Source organism: Papaver somniferum, chromosome 5 (genome assembly GCF_003573695.1).
Source record: "Papaver somniferum cultivar HN1 chromosome 5, ASM357369v1, whole genome shotgun sequence".
NCBI classification, from domain to species: Eukaryota; Viridiplantae; Streptophyta; class Magnoliopsida; order Ranunculales; family Papaveraceae; genus Papaver; species Papaver somniferum.
Window position 1 is genome coordinate 201,600,015 of NC_039362.1, and position 11,312 is coordinate 201,611,326.

Here is an 11,312-nt window from a genome sequence, read left to right on the forward strand (position 1 = left end):
GAGCAGGAGAAAAGGTACTGATATGAGTTATGGACGCATGCACCGGAGCCCATGGACGAAAATTGACCGTGTGCGAGTTGTCAAGGAATCCAACCAGGTTCGAACCAATCTTTGGGCGCCTATTCGAAAATCGGAGTATTCTAAAGCCACCCCAAGACTCGGGAAGTACGGCAACAGTTTTGGAGCATACCTTTCGAAGTGCTCCCACAGCCACACTTGGAGAAATGCGGCATGAATATACGAATCCGCTTTCATGTAACCATTTGAAGCGCACATATCCGCGACCAGCTGATCCAAGTGTGTGTACAGAGAACCAAGAAACAAGCCGCCAATAGGGAGAACGACACCTTTTGCCAATTTTATGGCAAACTTGATAAGTTCCTGTCTTATCTCCTTCTTACCCGAGCCGTCATCGAAAACATCTCTGGATAACTAAAGAGCCAAGAACGCCGCGACATGAAGCGTACTATTCTTCTGATTCGGCTCCAACTTATCGGGAAACCACTGAGACACCCACCAGCCATAGAAGCACCTCGTCTTGTTTTCTTACCGAAGGAATCCTTTTGATTTCGCAACCAGAGCGGCGCGCATTTCTTCTTCATCTGTAGACAATTTGACATCGAGGTTTCATATTACGGGAAGGTTCAACAACACGACCACGCTCTCTAATGAGATAGTCATTTCACCCCACCTGCATATGGCCGTGTGAGTGTCTGGACACCATCTAGAAATAAAAGCAACCAATCCTGGAATATCTTTCCTAATTTTAAGCATTGCGGAACCCGCGACAGCATCAATGATCTGCACCTTGGTCAAACTGGCGTTTGCACATTCCTGGCTCATCATGAATCGCATCCATTTCTCAAAGGGACGCAACAGACTCACTGAGATTTTAAAGTCAATAGGAGAAGCATGATACTCTTTCCTCTGAAGACAAAACCTTATTACACCTCCTGACCGAACCGACTGGGCCTCTCCTTCACTTTCCTGACCATTCAGAAGAATCGACACATACTTGAGATGATTTTTCCTAATCGTGGCGGATGTTGTAAAGAACTCATCATCTATGTTTGGCTTGGAATTTCCAACATCTTTCGGTACGGAAGAACTTTTCTCAAATGACATCTTAACGAAAATTCTCTCACGCTACTTCCACATTCGAAATAACTATAATGGAACAATACGAAGAGAAATTATTACGGAAAGTGCATAGAAATTATTTTATCAGACACGGGAGATTCATCCTGGACGCAAGCCAATTTGTTTCAAAGTCATAATGCGCATAGGCAAAGAAATGGGGACTGACAGTCCCTGCATCACCACCTCATGCCAAGGCCGTATCTTGCAGCAGGAAATTTGCGCCCGGCCGAGGAGGCGCGCCCCACCACGGGAACCATACGCACGGCCACACCAGGAAAAAAAGAGTAAACCCTAGAGGCTAGGTTTTCACGGTAAGGGAATGACAATTACCAGCTCATGCATGCCTACTTTGCACGGTAATTGAGGCGACCAACATCACTACGGCACCTAAATGTTACTACAAGTTCGTGCAAAGCATACCTACGGCTAGGATTCATACCAACGCAGAAGGACAATATTTATACAAGTTCATGAAAAGGTACGCCTACAGCTAGGGTTTGCACTAACAACACACACACAAAAAAAAGTTAAAGAGGAAGTGTTGGGAGACATACCTGGAATTCACTCGTCCGTTTTACTGTTACCACACGACCAAAATAAAAAAAAAGGTGTGAAATAAAAGGAAAGGCCGACCCTCCTTTTAGAGGAATGATACTTGGGAGTTTGAATAAGGAAATGACTTCCTATTTGAGTCAAGTAAGGAAAAGAGGCAACCGGGACCGCGAAGACAAATCACCATGCCAAGACCACCGCGCCATGCCTTGGCCACCACATGCCAAGCCGTCCGCGCATGCTTTGCCTCACCAAACCGCGCCTTGCCTTGGCCCCACCATGCCAAGCCATCCGCACCATGACTTGTCGCGCCAACACCAACAACTCACCAAGCCAGCGTCATGATATTCCCTAACCCAGCCGGGGTGATGCATAGTCAGACTAAGCCGACGATCTTCATCTCACCACTTCACGGTCTACACCACGAATAGAATCTACTCAAGGCCGCCAAACACGAGGATCATGGACTCTCCTTACCTCTCGAAAAAGGTTAGTCAGACCTTCCTGGCCATCTTTCCACGACTTGTCGTTTTGATTTTTGTCCTTTCCCGTCACCATCTTATGCTTACCTCGCAACAATGCTTCTGTTCCGAGCTAAGCAGGGGACTTAATGTTGATGGTGGTATTTAGCTTAGGGTTAAAATCGTAAAATTGTACATCTGACATGACGTCACTATGACCATTAGCACATTTATTGAATCAATCAGCATGCCTACGTAAGAATTACCGTGGTACCTTTTTTTTTACATGGGTCATGTTCCACGGCAGAACCCTTAACACTGACTGACATCATCTACGCCAAACCGCGCCAAGGCATGCCATTCCACATGTGCCAATGGCATGCCAACCACCTTGCCGCGCCATACCATGTCGACCTTCCCTATGCGGCTACCAAAACGAAGGCGTGCGACGATCAACGACCACCCTTCAATCTTAGATGCAAATCCTAGCCGTCCAAGGTCGCCAACCAACGCATGGTTACCTTTGTCCCAAAACCCTAGTTTTGGCCATGCCAAACCGCGCCAAGGCATGCCATGCCACATGTGCCAATGGCATGCCAACCACCTTGTCGCTCCATACCATGCTGACCTTCCCTATGCGGCTACCAAAACGAAGGCATGCGAAGATCAACGACCACCCTTCAATCCTAGATCCAAATCCTAGCCATCCAAGGTCGCCAAACAACGCATGGTAACCTTTGGCCCAAAACCCTAGTTTTAGCCACGCCAAACCGCGCCAAGGCATGCCATGCCACATGTGCCAATGGCATGCCAACCACCTTGCCACGCCATACCATACCGGCCTTCCCTATGCGGCTACCAAAACAAAGGCGTGCGACTATCAACGGACACCCTTCAATCCTAGATGCAAATCCTAGCCGTCCAAGGTCGCCAAACAACGCATGGTAACCTTTGTCCCAAAATCCTAGTTTTGGCCACGCCAAACCGCGCCAAGGCGTGCCATGCCACATGTGCCAGTTGCATGCCAACCACCTTACCGCGTCATATCATGCCGACCTTCCCTATGCGGCTACCAAAACGAAGGCGTGCGACGATCAACGACCACCCTTCAATCCTAGATGCAAATCCTAGCCGTCCAAGGTCGCCAAACAACGCATGGTAACCTTTGGCCCAAAACCCTAGTTTTGGCCACGCCAAACCGCGCCAAGGCATGCCATGCCACATTTTCCAATGGCATGCCAACCACCTTGTCGCGCCATACCATTCTGGCCTTCCCTATGCGGCTACCAAAACGAAGGCCTGTAACAATCAACGACCACTCTTTCATCTAAGGGGTGCAGATCTTAGCCGTCCAAGGTTACCATCTAACGCATGGCAACCTTTGGCCCTAGTTTGGTTGCGCCTAAACAAAGCCAAAACCCTAACTTTTGGCCGCGCCTACACTAGGCCATACTGATCATGCTTTCATGTCACTGGCTACCAAACGAAGGGTTGCAATAATCAACGGCTACCTTTCCTCTTAAGATGCAAAATCTCGACTGTCGAAGGTCACCACCAATCCGACAAGTCTCCCAAGCTCAACTTTCCAGACAACAACAACGTGCTACATGTTTTCCACGAAAACACTCGAGACATCAACGCATGTCACAAACTGGGGGATGCTCATTGGGTATTGGTTTGACGGTTTACAGCGTGCGACATACACTACGCCTGTTATAAGAAATTGTCATAAGGATGAGGCGATAAGTAAATAAAGGAGTAATGGCGAAACGCTTTCTTTAATGGAACATCAATTCCAGGCGTTACCGGTTACCACCTCCTCCCATTTACTCACCCGTTTCCCATTTCTTAATGAGACCAGAGTACGTTTCACTTCGACTTGTATAAATAGGCATTACCTATTTCCACCGAACAACAAGTTCAGGTCAGGAGCATACAACACTCAGAAAATATTTGCTAGATTTCCATCTGTTAGCTTCCCACTTTCTGATACAAGTCGTAGAAAACAACTACTCTTCCAGAATCAACTATTCTGGTCTCAACACTTTCTTCGCTTCTCCCCAAAACCAACCATTCTCCTTCACTTTGTGACCGAAACAAGTCTGGAACGGCCATTTCTTGGTTTAAGCCGGATTTGTACAGATTGATCTCTCGAATCTAAAGTACTCCCTTGCAGTACATTGTTTAGGGTTTAAATTCGTTTCTCACCTACACACCCGAAATTACCAAAATCAGCAGAAACCGTTTTCACCCTCAAACACCTGCATCTGTGTTTAGTTGTGGGTTAGGGGTTTTTTCTTGCTTGTGTTTCCTAGGGGTCTGTTTTATAAGTTTCTCGATTTGTAAGACTTTCTATTTCTAATAAATCTTTTCTTTACTGAGCAAAAAAAAAAGGTTTATTGAGAATATAGTTATAAATAGGGTTTTTGAGCCAATTTGTAAAATGGGGGCAATCTGCTCTACTTATTCTTGCTTGCCTCTATACACTAAACTCGGTCCCAAACTGAGTTTAGGACCAGGGATCTTTAAGTTTTAATGGTCCAAAAGGCTTACATATTTGGAGCTAAATAGCTATTTCTATTTGTCTTGAACGCTCAAAAAATAATTCCATGGTCATGGAGAACATGGAGAGCTAAGTAACAGTCTCATCGTCATGGGTGACTAGTTTAGAAATGCAACTTGGAGCATATGTCCAAAGAGTTGGGAGCCAGGTAGAGTGTATGTTTGTTACCGGCAGAAGACTTGAATTCTTGATGGTACTGCTCAAAAGCCTTCATAGTTATTTACTCTTTGTATCCGTGTCGAATTATGGATCTTAGAGAACAAACAGGAGGCTAAGAGGGCAGTACAATTTCTGGCTCACAGTATAAGTCCAGAAGAAGCTTTATTGTACATCTTGGACTAATAAGGTCAATAGTTGAATTACCAAACATGGAGTTGTTTTGAATGTGCTTTTATCTCTACATTTGTTTCCATTCAAGTTTTTTCGTAGTTACTTACAAAAAAAAACAAACTCTTGGAGCTTTCTTCTTAATGTGGCCTATCTTGGTTGAAAAAATGAAACTTCCTTGGTCGAAAATTTGTTTCTCGTTTCATCTCAATCGCCTCTATAATAATGCATGGCCATGCGACCCTTTTTAATGTAAAGTGGCGAGACGTCCATGAGGATCTTTACCAAAATTTGTGAAAAATTAAGTCTTTTATTTTTTTTCTTCTCTTTCTTCGTCACTTGTTCTTTTTCTGATTAAAAAAAAAAAAAAAAAGCTACTAAGGGAAATCTATGATTTTATTAAAATTTGGTTATCAATATGAGATTGCCAATTTTGTGGTAATTTCATAAACACAAAATTGGTTAAAAGACCAAAATCAACAATTTTTGGATGAAAAGGACAAAAATGTAAAAATAGGCAGGATGTAAACAGTTTCATCCTAGCCATTTTCAAATATTTTTTCTTATTTTTAATTTACATCAAGATACATCCAGTTTCATCTTTGCTATTTTTTAAGTTTAAGTCAGAATGAATCCATTTTCATCCTTTCTATTTTTTTTATGTCAATTTCACCCGTATTAATTTTTAGTCGTCCATTTGAACCATGTTTTAAAAATATTTGGACAAATGATCCATTTTCCGTTTCATAAAAGGGTCTTTTGTGCTTCTGCTTTTCCGGAAGCAGAAATTATTATGAGATTGCGTTCTTTAAATTAACTTTTAAACTTTTTACTTCTGGAAGATGAAACGGCTACTTAAAGGTATCCAAACAGAATATAATGATTTTTATATGTTTTATTTTTTCTTTTTCTTCTGTTAGTTTTGTGACAATATCAGTTTTTTATCTTTGGCTTCAAACTTTGTTCTTCCATTAGTTTTGTGACAATTCCAGTGTTTGTATCATGATAATTTTTATATATTGGGCCAGAATATTGTCTGGTCTACCATTCAGTTGTCATCTATCCAACCCATGAAGCTCATCATCCAGCCCAGTGTTCCATAAAATCAACTGTCGGTCAATGGTCAAAGTCAACTACTGGTAAATGGTCAAAGTCAACATCAATTGGTAAAGACCCAGTTTTCCTGACCTGGTCCGTCAGTCCATTTTTTCTGGCCTACTTCAGCAGTCCGGTTCTTTCGACCCGACTCACTGAACTCGGCTCGTGGACTCAATTCATGTATGCTCGTAGTCAAATATGTCATACATATGGTGAGACAGTATATTATCCAGTTCGCTAAACACGTTGTCATCCATGTGGCCAGTCGTGCTGCCAGCCAGTCAACAATCCAGTTTTCAGCCATGTTAGTAGTCTTGCTGCTAGCCGGTCTCCATCTATGTTTCTAGCCAAGGCAGTCTGCCAGTCCAAGATCGACAGTCACAGTCAACATCAGATAGTCAATCCGTTGGTCAAAGTCAAAGCCCACCAATCAAATCCGCTGGTCCATGAAAGCTTGGCCTCCACCGATCAAACAGGAAAATGTGTAGCTCTAAAGACAAGTGAGGTATGAACTAGACACTAGACCAGGTCTCTAGTTCTTGCTCTCCATTGCCTAGCTTTCAAACTAAACGCTTAGATAAAATAGGAAGTTTCTGGATTGCTTGTTGACCAAGTTGTTGTAGTGAAAGTTCTAGAACGTTTTAGATGACTTGTTATCTAAGTTACTTCCATATGAAGTTGATCTCGAAATTAGAATTTAATCCAGATATTCAACTGTATAAATGGAGGGGAATCTCAACCCTAAAGAACACATGCCTTGATACATGAAAATACACCAGCAAACCCTAAAAGGGATCAAAAATCATTGTAATTGATAGATCAATAAAATATTTTTCCCTACGGGGCTTCGTCCGTGAATATAGTCAAAACTTGTCGAACCACGTTAAATTCGTGTCTCACTTATTTAGACTTGTTTATCAATTGTGTTCCGTATCTAGAAATATTTCGGGGTATAAATAATTATGTTTTGTACCTGGAAATATTTCAGGGTACAAATAGTCGGTTCTTTATGTTTGCCTTCAAACTTTGTTTTCCATATTCAACTTTATGGCTGTTGATCTTTAGTTTGGATTTCGTTTTTTCAAAGATGAGCATGGCAGTATGATGAGATTTACATGAAGTTTGGGAAATTGTCACACAAATATCGTTTATTTATTTATTTTGATAAACTTGCGTTTACTTTTGTGAATTTGTACACACATGCCATAGACATTTTATACCGACTTACAGTCATTTACACCACTCGAAAGGGAAGAAACAACAAAAGATCAAACCAAAACCCAAAAATTAACCTATTTGTTTGTCATGACAACATGCATGACATGCAATATGCTGGAACTTCTTGTGCTTCTAGCTATTTTAATGACCGCATGGTGCATGATCATCAATTTCTTCGAGCTCGATTCCTTCTGCTGCAAATCTAGTCTCTTTGTAAACATACCAGTTTGCAGCAACCAAAAAAGCCCCAAAGTTAAGCATGCTTAGCCCAGATAATAACCAATAAAAGTCATACAGCTTCCCCTGGTTTAGATTGTCGGATATCCATGGATGCGCGTCCCCAGTAATCATGTGTACTATCGAAACCAAGAGAGAACTAAAAAAGAAACCTATTGCAAGTGTGCTCAAAAATAAACCGGTACTTATAGTTTTCATCCCTTTTGGACACTCTCTTAGGAAGAAATCAAGTTGCCCTGTATAGATAAAAGCCTCACCAGCACCAACTATTAAGAACTGTGGGATTAACCAAAATACAGTTAACGGTATAGTGGCATTTGGATCATTAGTCAACCCATTTGTTCGTGCTGAGTGTTGACGCTTTATTTCCGTTAGAGCAGCCGCTGCCATACCAATTACGGAGAGCACTAGGCCTACACCTATACGCTGTAAGGGGGAGAGACCATGCTTGTTTTTGAGTACTTTCCGGCAGATCGGAGCGACTAAGCGGGTGTAAATTGGGACAGTCAGCAGAGTGCTACCTACGAAGAAAACCGTTAGTGAAGCAGCGGGAATCTGGAAAGACTTTCCAAGACTACGATCCATGGTAGCTGCTTGGGAGACAGAGAATGTCGCCATTTGAGCATGAACAGTCCAAAACAGTATGGTCGTTGCCCATATTGGTAGCATCCGCACCACCATTTTTACTTCTTCCACGTCTGTTAGAGTTGATAAAGACCACTTGCTATCTATATGTTGCATATTTTGCTCTACATCTGTATCCTTGATTGCCGCCTTATCGAGAAAACTGCACATACAACATACTATGAGAATGAGAATATATTTACTTTTGCTGATGAAAAATCCAGCGGAGATTTGAATGGGACAGGAGAACAATAATCGGCTATCTACTCGTGATTCTTTGGATTTCGTCACTTTTATGTCTCATTCTCTTTAAACATACCTACCCTCCGATATATACTAGTTTTGTTACATCATCATCAATCATGCTGCAAATTATTAGCTAAAATGATACAGGATAAAAAATAAAAACATGCCATTTGTTCGTTGATGATGGACAATAGGTAGACTGCTAGATAGACATATTTTTTACTCATATGCAGTCGGGTATATTTTCAGCGCAAAGGTGGCTAGGTTTTAAAAACAGACAGATTTTCAACTCAATTTGTGGAGTCTCCTGTTTTCAACGGGTGAAGAATTCTTTTTTTTTGAAGCGCTTGTATTTTGAACTCAAAGGTGACTAAGATGTTTAGAAGGAGCGTGCCTATCAAGACTCAACTATTAGATAAATGACATAAATATCTCACCAGCTCAAACCAGATTTTAATTAAATAAAGAAATACTTTAATTCATAACTCCTTTCTCGAAAATTATATTGGATTGTCTGGAATCTAGATGTCTCTGTGATTAACTCTCACTATTATAAGTCAACTTTTCAATGCAAAATTAGATTTTTGTTTTAAGCACTTTTTAACTTTTAAGAGATTCCGGATTACGTACCGGAATTGTTTGCTATGAGGTAGTTTTTGCTTTTGGGTTTTCTTCCCGTCGTTTTGTACTTTGTCGTCGAGGTTGAAAAGAAATGACGGATCCGACGGTAACTCGGAATGACGTTTCTTCCATGCAGCAACAAATACCGTTGCAATTTGTGTTAACGGACTACCTACAAGGTTTTTGAAACGGTATTTTCTCGTCCCAGATAAGAAAATAACGAGGCCTAATACAATAGTCGCCGCACAAATACCGTAACCCCACTGTCTTCCGACGTTGTCTTGTACGTAAACAAGAACTGAGACCGCCATTAATGATCCAAGACTTATGAAGAAGAAAAACCAGCTGAAAAAACTCACCATTTGAGATTTTTCTTTAGTATCGGAATCGTCAAACTGATCAGAACCAAAACCAGATACACTTGACTTCAGACCACCGGTTCCGAGTGCAGTTAAGTAAAGTGCCATGTAAAGAACCGTGAGCTGAGTACTAGTTGCTGGAACACATTCCGACGAGCCTATTACTGCACACTTTGGTGGGTGAAGGCTTGGAATTACAGTAGATATTGTCAATAACGTCACACCCTGTTCAAAATCAAAAACTACCATATGGTTAGAAAATAGTTCAGATTATAAATAAAAATAAACTACAAAAAGAATAATCTATCATCCGAGAATCATTGATTGGTGCAGATTAATTACTATACCTGAATCTATAATTTCTTATTTTATTTTATTTTTATAATTTGTATTTCAACGGATAACCTAGTTGCACTGGGTATCGAAACTTCATTAAAAAAAATAAAAATTGTTGCATCATTATTAACTTCTATCCTTTATTTATCATACCATGGCTTGAATTGTGGTAAAGATGGCTATGGTGAGATATCTGCACAAGATCAACAAAATAGTGGTAGTTAGAATCAACAAAACAAAAACCAAGATCGAAACTGCGGTTTGCTAGCTAGTTATATTGTACTGACCTTCCTAGAAATGTATCAGCAATGAATCCACCGAGCAAGCACAGCATGAACGACGTTCCTAAAAAGTTAGTAACTGCATTAGCTGAAGTTGCATTTCCCAGATGCATCACACCAGTTAAATACGTAACCAAATTCACTGCGATCCCTAGCGTTGTTAGTCTCTCGTTCAATTCCGCCACTGCAAATAAAACAAAAACATATACGTAAGTCGGTATATAACTACTTACACAGTAATAACTAAATATACACAGTGATGGACATTACACGAGAGACAAACCTAAGATCATAGCAGCACTAAGCCATCCTCCAGATCTGGACCTATCTGAAGGTCGACCTTTGTAGTCCCGAGAATCTGAAAGGGTAGCAGTACTCTTTGTTTCATCAGTGGAAACCATTTTTGTTTGCAGTTAAAAGTACTCAAAGTGCTATTAATTTCAGGAAGAATATGAATATGAAGGGGATATACGGAGAGAGAGAGGGGAAGAGATGGATAGAGAGAATGATATGTGAGTTTGTGTCCGGAATATGGTGTTGAGATTCTCCATTTTATAGGGTGTAAGCTGTAAGTTAGTGAGTGGCCCTGGACTGGCTCATGGATGTCACAAACAGTGCAATACTCCTCAAATAATTGAATAAACTAATGAGTTCCCAGTTTCCACATAATTAAGTTTTTTTAAAATTTGTTTTGAGATTATCATGTTCGCTACATCCATAAAAATTGTGATGTCACCTCTCCTAGATGGTTTAACTTGGCCTTTGGGGATTAAATTAGTATAATTACTTCAATAATTCTGAGTAGTCGTCTCTCAGGGAAGCTTCGTCATCGATTTAGCAAATTTAGTTAACATTTGTTGTTATCTTTTCTTCTAATTAAGATTTTTATGAAATTATAGAAGAAAACTCGAGATCGCTGCAAACACCATCTCAAGTTTGTGCAAATTCAATCGAGAGCAACCGATTGATTGATGAGTTAATTAGTATTTGAGTCGTAGATTTTAGTACATGTTAGTGTTTGGGTCCTAGGTTTGTTCGTTATAGTGTTCGGGTCCTAGACCTGTTAGTCAAGGCGGTCTAATGGCCAACCAGTTAACGGACTTTAACTTCTGTTAGTCAATTAATTCACACGTTTGCATTATAAATTTTGTTTAAAAAATCGAAGTAGGAAAGATCAGAGTTGATGGGAAGTAGTAAAATGGGAAAATGGAGGAAGGAACAGAGGTGTGTAAGAAGAGGAGAGATGGGT

The 11,312-nt window shown here is 40.9% G+C and overlaps 1 protein-coding gene across 1 annotated transcript; it reads right to left on the reverse strand.

The window, feature by feature from the left end:
- Positions 1–7,262: 7,262 nt before the first annotated feature.
- LOC113284308 (protein NRT1/ PTR FAMILY 6.3-like) lies at positions 7,263–10,571 on the reverse strand. Its single transcript, XM_026533746.1, has 5 exons — positions 10,347–10,571; positions 10,070–10,247; positions 9,936–9,975; positions 9,097–9,671; positions 7,263–8,383 (listed from the first exon to the last, which is right to left on the reverse strand). Exons 1-5 carry the CDS (start codon positions 10,462–10,464, stop codon positions 7,501–7,503), a joined length of 1,794 nt encoding a protein of 597 aa, XP_026389531.1. The 5' UTR covers positions 10,465–10,571; the 3' UTR covers positions 7,263–7,500.
- Between the last annotated feature and the right edge of the window lie 741 nt (positions 10,572–11,312).